The sequence below is a fragment of the Macaca mulatta genome, chromosome 17 (assembly GCF_049350105.2).
Source record: "Macaca mulatta isolate MMU2019108-1 chromosome 17, T2T-MMU8v2.0, whole genome shotgun sequence".
Taxonomy (NCBI): Eukaryota; Metazoa; Chordata; class Mammalia; order Primates; family Cercopithecidae; genus Macaca; species Macaca mulatta.
The window spans coordinates 101,750,074-101,768,294 of record NC_133422.1 but is presented as its reverse complement, the minus strand read 5'-3'; the positions used below and the strand labels follow the sequence as shown (position 1 = coordinate 101,768,294).

General features: G+C 41.8%; 1 protein-coding gene across 1 annotated transcript in view; it reads left to right on the top strand.

Moving 5' to 3' along the window:
* The window catches only part of NALF1 (NALCN channel auxiliary factor 1), a 706,477-nt gene that overhangs the window by 646,803 nt on the left and 41,453 nt on the right, over nucleotides 1-18,221 (top strand). Inside the window, exon 2 of the mRNA XM_015121429.3 lies at nucleotides 6,501-6,672. Within this exon, the coding sequence (XP_014976915.1) occupies nucleotides 6,501-6,672 (172 nt within the window). The remainder of the gene's footprint in view (nucleotides 1-6,500; nucleotides 6,673-18,221) is intronic.

The following is an 18,221-nucleotide window of genomic DNA, read 5'->3' as shown; positions in this document are numbered from 1 at the left end:
CTCAGTGGAGTGGTTCGAGCTGAGGCCCAATCACAGTGAGATGAAGTGAAAGATAAAACAAGGAAGATATGGAGTGTTACGTGAGACGTTTATTAATGACGAAGAGAGAAAAAGAGAAAGTTGCCTCTGTATCATAGGGCACGTGTCCCTCGCATAGTGCTGGAGACACACTGACAAATGCTTCTTAGCTTTCCCTTTTTTCCTAAGCCCTGTGCAGATGATCTCTGGATGGGCACATTCTCTATTTGCGAAAGCGCAGCCGAGTTGATCTGCTTTTCACCTTCCGTACAATCATATGTCTGGGCCCCTCCATGATGCCATACCCTGATGGGCCACCTGGGCTTGGGTTGGCCCTGTGATTTTCAGACTGATTCCCTCTGCTGTATAAATGGAGTCGGGGATGCTGGCGTGGATGGGCACTGCAGGAGCCTCATTTTGGTGTTGAGAATGGTTTGGGTGGACTGCGAAATGTGGGACAGAGCCCACAAGCTCAAGAGGCCCTGAAATACAAGGGAATAGACTTAAGTGTGATGATAGGATCCAAAAACTGGGTCACCACCAGAAAAGAGGAAGACATTTGCATTTTATTTCAGGAAATGGAGCCAAGACAAAACCCTGGAAGGCAAGGGGTGCTGATGTCACAAGACCCCCCACAAGGGATCAAGAAGCTCAGACCCCTGCTCACCGCCCATCCTTAGCTTACTCCACAGACTCAACTCAGCCTCAGGCAGTGGGGCCTTTCTTGTTTCCCTTTCAGAATATATCACGATTTCCAATTTCTGGGTGTAATGTGCTTTCACCAGACACTGATACAGACGTAGCAGAAAGCAGACATTCAGACATAGGAACGTGAACATTTATTTTGAGTTTCACCCCCACTTAAAACTGTAGCAACATGCGTTATGCATCAAAGTGCATTAGCCTGAGGCGGTTGCTATCGCAGACTAATGCTTACATAACCAATTATTTCACCCACACATACCCAAAACTCAGGCCGCTAGCGGGGTTAGAGCTGGCAGAAATGGATCTAATAAAATGTTATCAACAAATGCTACAAATGTGAAAGGGAAGTTAGTCCTTACTAATAAGTGGGGGAAAAGGGAGGGCAGCTGCTTAGCCTCTTGATTTGAAGCTGACAACCATTTTTAATATCTGACATTTTTCTTTGTGATAAAATACATAGCCAACAGATATTTTTTCAGCAGGCTAACATATATTTACATTATAAATCTTCTACCTTGCTCTAAAATATAGAGATGGATTTTGGAGATGGGGATAATATATGTTTAAAAAGCAACGAGAACCTGACCTTCCGCTGGAAAAATATTAATCGCAGGCATTTTTTGAAAGGTTCTGCACAGATTAGCTATCTTCAACTGGGATGCCCAGAACCAAGAGAGGACATGAGGACACTCACACAGGCACACCTGCCAGCCGTCTATATGCCACCATTGTTAACCATGCTGATCCTGGGCCCGTGTAGGATTTCTATTCACAAATGCATGCGCTACTTCAGGATCATCCTGACTTGCATGTAAAGCATTTCTTTCTAGAGTTCGTGGCTTCACATCACTCCCTGTAATCGGGAAGCAAAGTACTTCTGCTCGGTCTGTCTCCCGAGGCTATGCTGTTATAATCAAAGCTTTAAAATTAAAAAAAAAAAAAAAAACTTCATTAAGAGTGTGAAAATGAGTTTTCTAGATGAGCTCTCTTGGGTTCTCCTTGGCCTCTTCAGCAAAGGCTGCCCGATCACCTCTTCAAACAGGCCTGGGTGACCGAGGGATTCTCAGCTGAAGCGAATGCAGGGAAGACGTGGACATCAGTCTGGAGGGAGAGGTGGGGGCTCATACAGCCCGCTCTGCAGAACTGCAAGTGAGTTTCAAAATGAAGTGACTTGGGAAAAAGAAAAAAGGATATGTTCAGAATGAATAATACTCAGGTGATGCCTTCCGAATAACACAGAGTGCAATTTCCACAGTGCCCTGGGGCCCTGGGCATCTGGCGTCCAGGCCTCACCTTGCTCAGCTGCCATCTGCATCTTTCTGGGCCCCACTTCCAGCATTAACAGAGGCTCAGCTAGGTGGTCTCTGAGGCTTTCCACCCCGGAACGTCTCACCTTAGTGACTCCAGAGACCCCGACGTATCCAAGGCTCCCTTCGCTTTCTGTCCTCTCAGAAGAGTTCCTGTTACAAGAATTTCCGCTGAAAAAAACTATGGACTGGGCTGTGGAGACAGTTGAATTGCACTTATTTGCTGCCTGATTTCCCTGTATACGTTTCCTTATTTGTAAAACATTTCCCAAACAAGTCTCAAGGGTTTTATGAGGAAAGATAGCAAGAGAGAAAATGCTTCAGGGGAAAAAGAGAAAAATCGATTCAAGTATTAAGTGAAAATGATGCTGTCATTTGGGCTATTTTTCTAGCGTAGTCTGCTCCTCTTCCAGGCGGCACCTTGAGAACACTGTATGGTGGGCAGCTGTCCAGCAAAGATTGTGACGGTCAATAGTCATTTCCAGAGGACAGGGTGGAGGAGGGTGGGGGCTGTGGGCCATTTGAAATACCCTTTCAAAGCATAATTTCCTGACAAATCAAGCTGCTTCTTGGATAGAAGGAGGCACCGGTCATCAAGGGGGGGGAGGGGGTGGACGTTGGTGAGCCATTACTCTGTCACCAGAGACCTCGCACACATTTTTATTCCTTCCCACAATTATTCTTTCATTTCATATAATTATTTATACTCTGCAGTGACACATAGAAAAGCAATTTACCTAATATTTCTCTCTATAGGAGAAGGCCAAGCCATTATAAAAAAGATTTCTAACCTTCTTTATACTCCATAGTTCTTATGAAATAAGACAAGTATACTCATTTTTCACGATGTGCTTTCGTTTGAAAGTTCTTTATTACTTTTAAGATTTAGTCAATTTGTTATTTTAGCCCAGTGCCACCACAAAACATCCTTTTCAACCCCTTCCTGCAAAACCTTCTAGAAAGACATTGGGAGTTGTCTTGGAGCCATGGCCTTCGCTCACCTTCCTAACATAGGAATCCTCCTCACCATGTTTTGACAAGAGTTATTGAAAGTCTACTGGAATTTTTCTAGTTCTAGAGAACTCGGCGCCTTTGAGGATAGCTCGTTTTATTTCTGTGCATCTCTTTTGGCAGGAAAACTCATCTTTATATCATGCTGATAGCTACCTGTTTGTTTTTCCTCTTGTTTTTATCTTCTGATTCCACAATTTACTGTTTAAAGCCATTATCATCAGCACATAGCCGGTTCTCAGACACTGGAGATAACTGTAAGATCCTCACCCCTCATTTGCTCTTAGCCACAGTAAATTCTCAGGTATTCTCTGTTCTTCACATAACACAGTTTTCAGGTTTTTACTAACATGCTATGTCACTTTTCAACATTCTAGAAGAATTTTTTTTTTTTTTTGCTTCCCATGCACGCTTTTTCCAGTGTATTCTGAAATATTTTAGCAAATGTGCTGTATGCTTTGCCTCTTTTATCGTAAACACATCTACACGGAGAAGATAAATCCTTTGGTTATATAGCATCTGCTTCTCAGCCTTAATCTCTTAAGTAGCAATAAAATATTTCTCCTCCATCCTTCGGATTTCGACTCAGCTCACATGGTTTCCCCGACTTGTTTTCTAATGTATCTTATCCCTAGAGCTAAAATTTTAGAAAATATTTAATACTCAAATGAGGAATCTTCATTGCACACTCAAAGCCCAGGAGGTAGCTCATAATGGATGCCACAATGGAGCCTGGCTGGAGAGGTCGTTAAAGCTCAGAGTATAAGGTCTGGGATTCTGCCGGTGGCTTTGCAAATGACGATCGATCACTTTTCTTCATAACTACTACTACCTGATACTTAAAAAAAAAAAATGCTGTGATCTCTTACTAGTTTCTTTCTTCTTTTTCTTTTCTTTCTTTATTTTGGAGTTTTAAAAAAATCTGCAAAGGAAATATAGTGGAAATAGAATTTAAGGAACCAGAAAAAAAAAAATGGATCTGTTCCCATTGGGCAGTGCTGAGGAAAGTGGTTGCAAAGAGGATGTGTAGGTCTGAAGAGACTCCAATACTGGATGCCCCACCGTCTGCGAGAGATGAGACATTGTTTCTTAAGTTTATGGCTACAGGACACCATTCCCTATTCAGAACCCATTTTAACTGGAATAACTGTGGAAAGGCAAGCTGTAGGGGAGCGGTGGGCATGGGGACCAGAATTTGGCCAACGAAAACATGAGCCACTTTCTGGAATTACATAGGGCATTCATTAAAGAAAAACAGGTAATCCCAGAAGTGTGCGGAAAGCAAGCTGTCCTCATAATGGAATGTTATTGTTTGAACTGCAGGTATAAGCCTCTCCTGCTTCCTCTAGTACCTGAGAAAGGTTGTTAAGCCCAGGAATCAGAGTATACGTGGCTCATTCTTATGTTACAGCTTAGTTTACAAAATGTCATGTCGTATTACATATCATGTCATATTACACAAACGTCAATGTCCATGGCATTTTGACAAACATTTTCAACTTCCCCATGGTTTGGTTAAGAAAGCATTTCATTTTTTCTTCTGAAGCTGGTGCTTCCAGCCTCTTGCTGCCAGCACCACCCCCACCTTCACCTGTCCCCCTGAGGCAACCTCTTGCTGTCCCTCTGAGGCACACAGCCACAGCCCACCTCCGTTTTCCAGTTGGCATAAGAATTCTTAGAGGTTTCTTCAGCTATCGTAACATTTTCTTCTAGTGCAATTTTTCAGTGTACACTGTTACGAGAAGACTCATTCAAAAGACCTATAAGAATTCTAATTATTTGTATGTTTTACTAACAAGTTACATGGTAATTGTGAACCATTGATGACTGGCAAAGAAAACTTACTTTTGGCCATTTAAAAGTGTATCTCACTTTGATATTTATCTCATTTTACCTCTACCCAGGCACCTTGATCACAGAATAAAGCATCATCTTGATCAACCTAATAAAAAGTCACGAATAAGAAAATACAATCCTCCTTCTACCAAATGGATATTGACCAGGGGCATGGAAGGCCATGCTGATTTTAGGTTCATCTGCAAACTCCCTTGTGATTTCATAAGTGCTTTAAAAGTAGTTTTCAGATTAAATATAGGATAACTATTAGGAACACAGTCTTTGGAGTCTTACAGAACATGAATTTAAAGTCTGGATTTTCCACTTCCATTACCTAATATTATTATTGCTTAATATTATTCCTGTGCAAAATGTGACTAATAGTTATGTTCAAAACTGCATGCTGAGAATTAAATGGAAAAAAAAAAGTTTACAACTTACTTAGAAAAGAGTATAAAGTTGATAAATAGTAGGTATTATTCTTGTTATTGTTAAGTATTTATAATCTCTTAGTTGAAAATCAGTAGATTTAATCAGGAAGTTAAGTTTTCAAAATCCAGTGATATCTAAAGTAAATACTATTATTCTTGTTACTATTAAGTATTTATAATCTCTTAAGTGCAGCACCTCCATTCTTCTAGGTAAAATATAACCAGCAAAATGTTACTTGGATAATATTAACCCTAGAAATAGATAAATAAAAGCCATTAGTGCCAAGGACCTGGAGAATAACTGAATTTCAGTGACCTGTACTGCAAATGGGTACATCTGCCATTGTTTTGTTTGAATTTAAGATCAGCTTATTCCTACGTGTCAGAAAAAGGCAATTTTTTCAATGTTTGTTTTCCCAAATAGCCACCAAAACAAAGAGATGAATGAAGTCCCAGTCCTTTCACATTTGATGAAAGTATGTAAATACGTAGCAAACATTCATGAGGCTGGCACCTCATCTAGAAGGTTGAAGCTGTGGCTCTGATGAGGCTTCCCTCCTACTCCCAACCACACCACAGCATATGATGTCTGATCTATGTTGGGTGTTTCCGGGCTTTCAGACAGTGAGATTTTTAATGCATTTGGCGTGAGTCATGCATGTAAATGTCCATTTCTGCCTGTTCTGTGCCTCTGAAAGTCCAAGATCTAAACAGCAGTTTCCCAACCCCTGCTGGGCCCTCTTTGTAAAGTGCTTCGCGCCATCTAGTGTCCGATGGAGGCATAGACGTGGGACTCATGCGGAGGGAACTGGCTGACCAGCCACACTGCAGCAAGTAACCACAGCACAAGCAACAGGGTCAATTATTTATTTTACTTTAGATATCCCTGGATTTTGAAAATTTAACTTCTTGTTTAAATCCACTGATTTTCAAATAAGCCGCATAAAATTAAAGGCCAAAATACCTTTTACATTCAATTAGGGACTCAATCAAGTGCTGTTTTGCTTTTATTGCGGAGACTTTCGTTGCTGTGTTTTTATCACTTGCAGCTGTCGTTGTGTAAATACGCTTTCTCGCAATGAGGGCTTTCCTAGGATCCACTTGAAACCACAGCACGCTTGCACGCGTCTCACAGTGCCTCTGTCATTCTGTTGTCACGCCTCTATATTTTTCATTCTTCTCTTTTTTTCAGATTGTCTACAAAGCCTGGCTCTGTTCCCAGTACTTTGAAGTCACACAGTTTAACTGCAGAAAGACAATTCCTTGCAAGCAATACTGTTTGGAGGTTCAGACGAGGTGTCCATTTATATTGCCCGACAATGATGAAGTCATCTACGGAGGCCTCTCCAGTTTCATCTGTACAGGTAGGTGCCGGGTGGGAGTCTGTGCACCAGCCTCCCGTGGGTTTGCTTTCTTGTGTCATGTTTGTTTGCTTTGCCGTTTCCTTTCACTGATATAACCTTGAACATGGTAGTTTTCCGCACTTTCACTAATAGAAGTAGCCAACGCTCCCCTCAACTGCTCTGGAAATGATTCAGCTTCTGTGCCACGTGGTCTGTCTGTAAGGGAGACCACAGTTATTCACTGTGTAAAAGAAGAAATCTGATGGCAAAATATTAGCAATCATTAGATATACTTACATGTGACCTAGCGTAGGTTAGATTCTGCCTGCATTGCCTTTGAATTCCGTAAGAACAGAAGACGTGCTAAGACCAGTGAAATTATGCTTTTCAAATTAGTCAGAAGTTGATGTTCTCTTACCTATTTTCTTTTTTTTTTTAATTTTCTGAGAATTTTTATGTGATTTTATCTGTAAAAAGTATTAAGAGCTTTAAAAATATCTGCCTAAATTGTACGTGTGTGTGTGTCTATTAGAGCCACACAACAAGCCTATCCATTAAACAATATTTACTTCTTTCAGCAAATGAGTCAGACTGGACAAAACACCAATATCAGCATCCTTTTCTGGACACTTATAAGCATTACATAATTTAGACAGAATAAGATATAAAGAGCAAGAGCCTTTTTTTTTTAATAAAATGATAATTAGATGGCGAGAACAAGATCCTTTGCCAGGGTGGTGTGATAATCCGAGTTGTAGCTCTGCATTCTCTTTTTGAAATGATAATGCTATACGATGTCCCTGGCACTATGTGGCTCGAGTTGTAGCATGTTTCGTTTTCAAGTGCAAGGATAAAACACTATCGTATGCGTACATGAAAATTCTCTTCTGACATTAGACTTACCAAACTCCTCTAAAACAGAGTAACATATAAGATGCTCGAATGAGAATTTATCAAATTATTTGTGCATCACTTATTTACATATGTATTCATTAGCCACACTGTTCTAAGTGATAAGCTATCGAGAGATCGTCCACCAAAGCTCCCCATAAGAACTGAACTGGATGAGTATTTCTTTTTCTTTTTCTTTTTTTGAGATGGAGTCTTGCTCTGTCACCCAGGCTGGAGTGCAATGGTGTGATCTTGGCTCACTTTAACCTCCGCCTCCTGGGTCCAAGCGATTCTTGTGCCTCAGCCTCCTGAATAGCTGAGGTTACAGGCATGCACCACCACACCTGGCTAATTTTTGTATTTTTAGTAGAGACGGGGTTTCACCATGTTGGCCAGGCTGGTCTCCAACTCCTGACCTCAAATGATCCGCCCACTTTGGCCTCCCAAAAGTGTTGGAATTATAGGTGCGAGCCACCATGCCCGGCCTGGATTAGTATTTCTTTCTTTCTTTTTTTTTTAATTGCACTTTAAGTTCTAGGGTACATGTGCACAACGTGCAGGTTTGTTACATATGTATACATGTGCCATGTTGGTGTGCTGCACCCATTAACTCGTCATTTTAGTATTTCTTATGCTGCCCAAGCTTGTGGGAAGAACACGTGACTGAAGGTCAGGCGCCTTGGCCTTCATCCTGTTTCTATTGTACATTCTCTTGGAGATACCACCCCTTCATGAGTAAATTAGAAAGTGCAGTGGTCAAACCCGCCCCCGTGTGGATTTGCTGCAAGGATTACAGATAAGGGAGAAGGGCAAGTTATGTCTTTAACCAGCCATAGCCATTGCACACAGGAAAGTGAAATGTAGAATGATTTCACAGGCCTACATGTTATTCTACTGAATTGATGCTCAAGTCATTTTTTATGTAGCTCCTCTTTGCTGGAGGGGGAGGAGGGGTAGAAAGGAGGGAAGAGGGAAGGAAGGAATCAGGGAAGGAGGGAAGGAGGAAATCAATATTTTCTTGCTTTGAGTTTGAGACAGAATTCACCAGACACAGGCTATTAATTCATATTGAATTTTGCATAGAACATTCCACAAATAACCATGAAGATAAGGCCTTGTTTTATTGTGGGACAGTGAGGTGTCTGTGACATTAGGACTTCAGAGAAGCTATTGGATTTTTATGTACAGGTTGTATTTATGCAGTTACACTCACATTGGCTTTTGTCCTAGAGAAGAACAATAGTTTTCGAACCAAGTTCTCAAAGTAGAGAAAAAAACCAAATGAAGAGTGAGGTGTTTGTGTTTATCTTATATCTTTTTCCTACACATACCTGTATTTGTGAATCTGAAATACATGTTTGAATGTTCACCCCCTTCCTCCATACACATTCAGAATGCCAGGGTAGAATGAAATCCCTCACTTCACAACACAGGCAGAGAATCCAGTCTGCAGTTTTAATTGTTTTCGAGTTTGGTAAAGACAGCTTCTTCATAGCCATAACTACATCATTACGGAAAAGTGGCAGGAAAAAAGAGATTTTTCATCAGATCCAGAGAAAAATGGCATCTCTGTTAGAGGCCCCCTAGGATAATCTCATCACTGAACATTTGGAAACCTAAGAACAGTGGTTCTTATGTCACTTTCAGTTGGGTTAATGTTCATTTTATGTTTAAATTGCTTGAAAATATACAGGATAAATTCTGAAGTCATTTTGCCCTGAAGTTCTGTAAAACAATCTGACAGAAAAAGACAGTAATTTTCATATTGATCGTCTTTTCTAAGGTGTGACCTATGCCTCTTTGAAGAATTCTCATCCATGTTGATAACTAGCAGCCATCATTTCTCACCATCCGTTACAGGTGTCCCTTAAGAGTGCACTGCTGAGGCCAGATGCAGCGGCTCATGCCTGTAATCCCCACAATTTGGGGAGGCTGAGGTGGGAGGATTGCTTGTAGCCAGGAGTTTGAGGCCAGATTGGACAATATAGCAAGACTTTTCCTCTACAAAAAATTAAAAGTCCCCAGACACAGTTGTGTGCACTTGTAGTCCCAGCTATTTGGAAGGCAGATACAGGATTGCTTGAGCTCAGGTGCTGGAGGTTGCAGTGAGCTGTGATCCTGCCACTGTGCTCCAGCCTGGGCAACATAGCGAGACCCTACCTCAAAAGGAAAAAGAAATGAAAAAGTACACTCCTGGACCTAAGCAAGGAGATTTCTACTCCTGTCCATCACAGCTGGCTGCCCATTGCTTATAAGAGTCCCAGACATGGGCCCCAGAATGGTTTTTATCTTGGATGATGTTAGAATAGAGGACAGCTCTCAGAGGACCACTGGCTAAACTGTGGAGTGGCTTGTCATGCTTCTAAGGAGCCTAGTAATACATGCATGCATATAATTTGTTCCCAGATTTTAAGTTGCACATTTTTGGATGTCCATCTTCTACAAATGTACATGGATTTTTAAATAGTTTACATTATAAATAAGTTTGCAATTAAATGTGAGCCATCTCAGGTACCTTTATGCATTTTGCATGAAATGTCTTCTGTACCCAGGAAGGACCAGAGTAAACACAGAAGAGAACTGGGAGTCTTTTTTCTAGTTTCCCAGTTGGCTGCTGATAACCTAAGGCCACCTGGATGGCCTTAGGTTGGATGGTGAGCTCATAGCAACTTCACATGTTCACAGGTAGTTCTGTTGGATGTCCTCCTCATTGAGTTAGGCACAGTGATGATCGCTAAACACAGTTCCGTCAAAAAGAATTCACCAAGTAACTTGACCTTCATCTTGCCTCCAGCAACTTTTCTTTTTGAAAAAAATCATAAAGCATTTGATTTCCACTCTAGATGTTAAAAGTGCAATCATTTCTCACTAAGAATTAAAGGAATAGGTGGAGTTTCCTTCAAATTCAACAAATTTAATTATAATGGTTTTCCTATTTGAACTGCATCCAATTCACAGCTTCCAGAAGGATAGAGAATTCCCTCTAGGATGTTGAGGATTCTTCACTTAATTTTCTTATTGACCTCAAAAAAAGTATTCTGTAAGCACATAACTGCATATGGTCTGATGACAGACACTATCCATGTGAGCATCAGTTTTTTTCTAGGTGCTTCTCCTTAGTGGCAAACCAGTGGCGTGGTGATTCCTTTTCTTGGAGTCCTCTGCACCCAGAATCTTAGAGGACCTCGAGTTCTTCCTGTCATTGTCTTATTGGCTATATACTGATACCTAGGATTCCTATTATTCACAAAAAAGGGAATATCAGCCCTTGGAATGGTGAACAATTTCTGTAAATGATCAGGAGGTTTTTTACCATTTTGGTCACACGTATTAAATTTAGTATCTCGTGCATCATTTCTTCATGGTGTTCACATCACCATGTACCAAATTAGAAAGTTTTAAATGTATATTTTTTTGATCATCTGCTACTTTGTGTACCTATGATCCTTCAGTAACCCAGGAACTTCCTTTAAAAAATGAAATATCTGAGAATGCATGTCCATTACTATAGAATGCTTTTGATTGAGGATGTTACGGAAGGTCATGACCAAATGTTCTAACCACGGATCTTGATGACAAGCGCATCCCCGTGCATGTGTTTAATTCCAATTCTGTCTTAGGAGATAAAAGGAAAGACACTTTGCCTGAGCTTGCTCTTGATTTTTTTTTTTTCTGTTAAAGAATAAAACTGACACGTGACTAAAGAAATGTTTTAAAAATTAATTGGAAAAATTCTGAGGTGCTGTCGGGTGAAACATGTCATTTAATGTTAGGCATTATTGAGCTAAAATTTGTCAAGGTGGGTTCTGTTGGGTTTGCAAGCTCAGTTCGCATAATGCACTGCTGTTTTAGAAACTCAGTTGCTTCATCTTTAAAGTGAGGGGGTGGAAGTCGTTTTTGGATTCTACGATGTCAGCCCGTCATTGTGGTAATTACGTGGGCTTCCCTCTCCACACTCCCTCGCCTCATTCCAGAGTCCCCTGGAGAAATCCTTGATTGCTTACCTGTAACAGTGAACCAAGCTGCGGAAAACAGAGGCAGCGGAGGAGCACAGGCTGAGGGTGCTATGGTAACAAACATTAAGAAAATTACCATTTGATTGACAGATAAAATAGACCAGCCATGATTTGCTGCTCCCTTGCACAGGGAAATTACTGAAGGAATGAAAGTAAAAGTTGGTCTGCTGGGGGTTACTGACAATGGAGATAAAACATATTTTAAGACTTCTATGTAAATTCTGCATTCCATTTTTTTTCTTTTTCTTTCTTTTTGAGCTGTGACAGGAATAAGGTTATGTTTCTGTCTCTGGGGAAAATACTGTGGGCTGCTGTTTTTCCTTACTTGACAGGCGGTTGAGGCTGCAATGGGAGGTGGGCGCCCCCTGGTGGCGACTCTGCGCGCCTGCAGAGTGTCTGAGAGGACGTTCACTGCCTGCAGGGAATGGAAGGGAACGACCCGAGGGGAGGAAATGCGTTGATCTGCATATGGATCACATTCGAAGGAATTTTTTTTAATGTTTGGCATCTCACGGTTTACTTGTGAGTGAGTTCACAACTGTGAAAGAAAAAACATTTGCAAAAATCCAGTCCTCACATGACCAGTGAGTTGAGAAAGATTTTTAAAAGACAAAAAGATGTTCTCATGAGAGGAAAATTTCAGTAGGAAGAAAAATCTACTTCTGTAGATTTTAATTTGAACATTTATGCCATTTCAATTTATTTATTTTCCCCTATGTATACATATGTTCATTTAATTTTTTAAAATCAGGGGTTTTTTTCTTTGAAAACAGAATAATAAAAAGACCACTGTAGTATAGCATCATTTAATATCATACGAAATATTTTAATCAATATATCAAAGTTTAAGGCAAAAACGTGACAGGAGATGGTATGCCCAGAATAAAAATTTAAAAATATGAGAGTAGATTATAAAACCAAGTAACATGTAATAACTTCATATGTTCATGACATCTTCTTCCATTAAAACATTGTACTATTTCAGGTTTATTTCAGTTAATATCTTTAGGTTTGAGTTCAGATCATTCCTACTTAAGATTGCTTTTTCTGAATTCTATATTCATAAAGATCCCAGCAGGTCAAGTTTGTCTTTGGCAAGAGAATGTATGTAGGGAATTGAGGAGAAATTGGGATGTCTGATGAATTCTGCCAGTAGCTCTGAATTTTGGAAAATTGCCCCCACTCTAAGGTCCCATTGCCTCACCTCCACAAGTGGCTAACAGTACTGAGCCCAGTGCCAGAACACTCAGTGCCCAGGGCTGCCGAAAGCAGAGTCCCGAGCTAGATGGGACCCCCTGTAGTCCAGCCTGGTGGTGCTTGCGGAGTGGCAGGTGCAGCTGCAGAGGAGAATGAGGTTTTATTCTTGTCTGTGTGGGGAGAGGAAGACACCTGCCTCCAGCTCACCTTCGTGACGCTTGTTGAAGAGCAGGGAGAGCTTGTGGGCGCCCCCCTCTGACTCCAGCTCACCTAGGTGACGCTTGTAAGAGAGCAGGGAGAACTTGTGGGCGGCCTCCTCTGACTCCAGTTCACCTGGGTGACGCTTGTTGGAGAGCAGGGAGAACTTGTGGGCACCCCCCTCTGCCTCCAGTTCACCTGGGTGACGCTTGTAAGAGAGCAGGGAGAACTCGTGGGTGGCCCCCTCTGCCTCCAGGCATGCTGACAACTGGGCAGGCCCTGCATGCGCTTGCTCACCTCGACAGCCTTTGGGGAAATTCTAACGTAGTTCAAGTTATCCTTCTGCTTCTCATCACTATACCTTGCCTGGTCTAAGAGCAGACATGAAATGCATCAGACCAGGGAGAGTGGAGAAAACCAAACCAGGAGCACTTGCAGGAACAGGAGTTCAATCAGCCCTGAGAAGCATCTGTGCTTCAGTGGTGGGTCCTGAGCCAGCTGCCCCAGGGAACCACTGAGGGCCTAGCTGAGCCATGTCAGGGCCCATCACTACGTCAGGGGGTACCGTGGGGGACAGACCACAGTGCCTGACGGCTGTCCTTTTTGATGCCATCAAGGAAGATTTAGTGACTTCTGCCCATACTCACTCGTTAACCTTGCGCGGAAGTGATGCTGTGTCTGGCAAATACGTTCAGGCCCTCTGCACCCTCTGGAAGGAAAGTCACCCTTTGCTCAAGCCAGACTATGCGCGCTGCCCTCAGAGAGGCAGTGCCAGTGCCCGCACTGCTGAGCAGCTGAGTCTCTTCTTAGATGGAAGCTGAATCAAAACATGTAGTGATCTCCTCTACAGCAAGGAGGTGATAACACACACCCGTGACAAAGCTTTCCCTGCATTCAGCGTGAGTGAGTGAACTTAGAACTACTGACCACACAGTGGCTGTCAAAGCTGGAAGCTAAAGGAAAGTCTGAATTCTGGAATGTCAGTATAGGAAGAATATGGCCAAGTGAGATTTCCCAGAACAGGTGAAATCTTATTCAATGAGAGTGTTTACCCATTCTGTCTACAAGTCAGTCATCTTTGTGAAGAATTTATGCCCACTTGGCAGCTGTTCTGGATACTGGACCACTTTGAACAATGACATTATCCTACGTGATTATAGATTGAGTCAATCTTAGACAAACCAGAATTACTGAAGTCATCTAGTCTGATGCCTTGAGGATTAACCACTCCCTCAAAACAAGCAATTGCAGAAACAAGAATAGCTCCACATTTCCTGGCTTTTAGTCCAGCATTTGTAGTGGAACAGGAAACGACCTGCCAGCCCATCCTGAAATTCTTGTGTAAGCAATTGTTTCCTTGCTATGCACAGCTGGAAAAAGTCAGTCAGTAGGTTAAGGAAGGTGGTCGCGCCCACAGCCTGCTGTCTTTGCAATGCAAATCTCATTGTTCAAACATGTCCTGATTTCTCAACATCACACATCACATTAAAAATGGATATTACAAGCATTTTGGAACATAGACATTCTTCTGGTTAAATAAAGAAAAGAAGACTGGGTCATTATTCTCAGGGAAATTTTCTGCTAAGATGGCTCATTTTGTCAGACTGGTGAGTGAGATTCTTAGGATGCATATACACACACAAATAAATTAGTGTAAAGGGTAAGAACAGAGAACTAAAGTTTCTAAAATGTCTGTGTGAATATTATGAATGCAAATCACCTTATCCTTGTGTTATAGATATTTTACAATATATCTATACCACATCAACATATATTTATATAATTTATACGTAATTCAAATATCCAATTTATATATAGATACAATTAAAATAGCCAAATTTCCAGGTAATGTAGGTAATTAAAATAAAAAATACCTTAGGTTTAAAAATTGAAGACCGATTTGTAAGGAGAACTTTAAAATTAGCTTTAAAGTTAATTCCAAATAAAACAAAAAAGAGACAGTGAATTTAATTTAGGCATAGCAGCACTGATGGAGTAAATGTGTAAATTCTCCAAGAAGAAAACTTGAAAATAAAAAGTTCATTTAGGAATAAAACCTCTAGAATGCTATTTTAAGATGGTGGTTCTCCGGTTATTATGTTATTGTTTGACACTACTGGATCAGTCCTAAATATGGTATGTTGTACCTTTATTGACCAATTTATGGGATCAAAAGAGTGACAAACCCAGGCATAGAGAGTCTGAAAATGCCGACCTCAACACCAAAATCCACTCCTGCCAGAAAGTAAGGCTCGTGGTAACCTTCACTACAATCTCCTCCTTTATGGAATACGTCATTGCCTGAGGAAGTCGGGGAGATGCTTTTTTGGGCTTGTGTTAGGGACATTTGCTGTGTTTTAGTCTTTTTGTGTGTGTAAGTGGGCTGAGAAAACCCAAGGAAGTCCACCTTCAAATACGCAGGAACAAACATTGCAAGGGAAATGAAAATAATTTCAATCACAAGGGAAATAATTGTCCCAAGATAGGATCTGTTTCTCACTGCAGAGTAAATTCTTCTTGCAGAGGTAATTTTTTTATTTATGTTATTTATTTATTTATTTTTTTGAGACAGCATCTCGCTCTGTCTCCCAGGCTGGAGTGCAGTGGCAGTGGTGCAGTCTCGGCTCACTGCAACCTCCGCCTCCCGGGTTCAAGCAATTCTCCTGCCTCAGCCTCCCAAGTAGTTGGGACTGCAAATGCGTGCCACCACGTCCAGCTGGTTTTTGGTATTTTTCATAGAGACAGGGTTTCACCGTGTTAGCCAGGCTGGTCTCGATCTCCTGACCTCATAACCCACCCACCTCGACCTCCCCAGAGGTAATTTTAAGATGTAGCATTCCACTGTGAACTGTGAAGAGCCAGAGAAACTTCCTTCTAATCTCTTCCAAGGCCTATGATATGTGCATATACGTTGAGAGATATCTATCAACTTATCAACTTATAGATAGATAGATAGATAGATAGATAGATAGATAGATAGATAGATAGATAATCAACATATATGCACATATCATAGACCTTGGAAGAGATCATGTGGAAAGGCCAGTTTTCGAGAACTGGAGATAAAAGCCAAAATAGTTCTCGATCGCCGTCTCTTCATTGCAGTGCCATGTCTGCCGGTGTAAATAGGCAATTTCACTGGATGAACGTTCATTTTCACAGCTCCCAGGCCCTTAAGGTTCAACTTCAGAGTTACGTCTGATGCCACCAATGAGTAGGAACAGGTCCTGCGGTCACACTGAAGTCACTGGGACTACAGCAGTTGATATTACATACTTTTGAAATATTTAAATAAGGTGTGTTTACTTATGTTTGAATTGATAAGTGCTGCTCATGACACGACATCCAAAAGACACAAAACAGGCAAGATCAAGTCACCTCCCGCAGCCAACTGGTGACTGATGTCGTGGGTTACAGATTTATTGTCGTTTATTTACTCAGTTCCTGACTAATGGCCATGTGGGTTATTCCTAGCCATCTGTTATTAAATGCAGTTCTACAAGGCATATTTTTGTTGCTGTATCATTTACCACAGCCTGTGAATTTTACTGTAAAATAACTGTATACCAAGAAGTAGAGATGGATGAAAGAGTCTGCGCATTCATCGTGTCGGAGATGCTTGCCATGCAACCTGTTATTGGCACAGATCGTGTCCCTCACTCGATGTCCTAATTCCCTTAGGGGAGTCTCCAAGCTCCTTAACCTGACTTGATTTGACCTGTTTCCCACTGCCGCCCAACCTCATTCATCATCACTTCCTCTTTGGGACCTAACACCCCAAATACAGCCACCCAGCATGTGAAGCCCCACTGCCTGGGATGCCCATGCGTCAAAGCTTCCTCTGACTAATCCTGAAGCCACTGTGGCTCCCAGGAGGAGGCTCTCGCTGACCCTCAAGGGGGAGTTTGGAGTAAGTGTGCCCAGAGCACCCTGTGCTTCTGCTGCTGTGGTGCTCACTGGGCTGCATTTTAGTCACAGGCCACTTACCTTAACCCAACTCCTCGTTTCGGTGAGTTGGGTTAAGGTAAGAACTTATGTCCTCTGGTGTGTCCACAGGACACCAAAAAAGTGCCAGACACATTGTTTGTGTTCAGTAAGCAAACATTGGATGAGTTCATTAATGAGTGGCAACTCCGTCCTTTGAGCAAGAAGAACCTCTGTGGTGAGAGGTGTCACTCAGGACAAGCAGCGAGGGGCAGCCATGCTCTGCACAGCCTGCAATGCTCCTGCCCACGGGCACCTGTGGCAGTGTGTGAAAGAGCAAGGGAGCTGATGGTTGGATGCACTGTAACAAAGTGTCCTCCGTTGGGAGTCAGAAGCACCTCAGTATTTCATGTCAAAGCTGCCTTTTGTCCTTGTGTCCCACCCTCCTGTCAACGCAGTATAGAGGCTCCGGCTGAATGGAGTTCACACTGCCGCCACACAACTCCATTACCTGGAACACTGGAACTTAAAGGCTGAAAAGTGATGTGGTGTCTAAGCTTATGGAATTTACATTTTGAATGGTTTTTTTTTTTTTTTATACTTTAAGTTCTAGGGTACATGTGCATAATGTGCAGGTTTGTTACATATGTATACTTGTGCCATGTTGGTGTGCTGCACCCATCAACTTGTCAGCACCCATCAACTCGTCATTTACATCAGGTATACCTCCCAATGCAATCCCTCCTCCCTCCCCCCTCCCCGTGATAGGCCCGGTGTGTGATGTTCCCCTTCCCGAGTCCAAGTCATCTCATTGTTCAGTTCCCACCTATGAGTGAGAATATGCAGTGTTTGGTTTTCTGTTCTTGTGATAGTTTGCTGAGAATGATGGTTTCCAGCTGCATCCATGTCCCTACAAAGGACACAAACTCATCCTTTTTTATGGCTGCGTAGTATTCCATGGTGTATATGTGCCACGTTTTCTTAATCCAGTCTGTCACTGATGGACATTTGGGTTTATTCCAAGTCTTTGCTATTGTGAATAGTGCCGCAATAAACATACGTGTGCATGTGTCTTGCTAGCAGCATGATTTACAATCCTTTGGGTATATACCCAGTAATGGGATGGCTGGGTCATATGGTACTTCTAGTTCTAGATCCTTGAGGAATCGCCATACTGTTTTCCATAATGGTTGAACTAGTTTACAATCCCACCAACAGTGTAAAAGTGTTCCTATTTCTCCACATCCTCTCCGGCACCCATTGTTTCCTGACTTTTTAATGATTGCCATTCTAACTGGTGTGAGATGGTGTCTCATTGTGGTTTTGATTTGCATTTCTCTGATG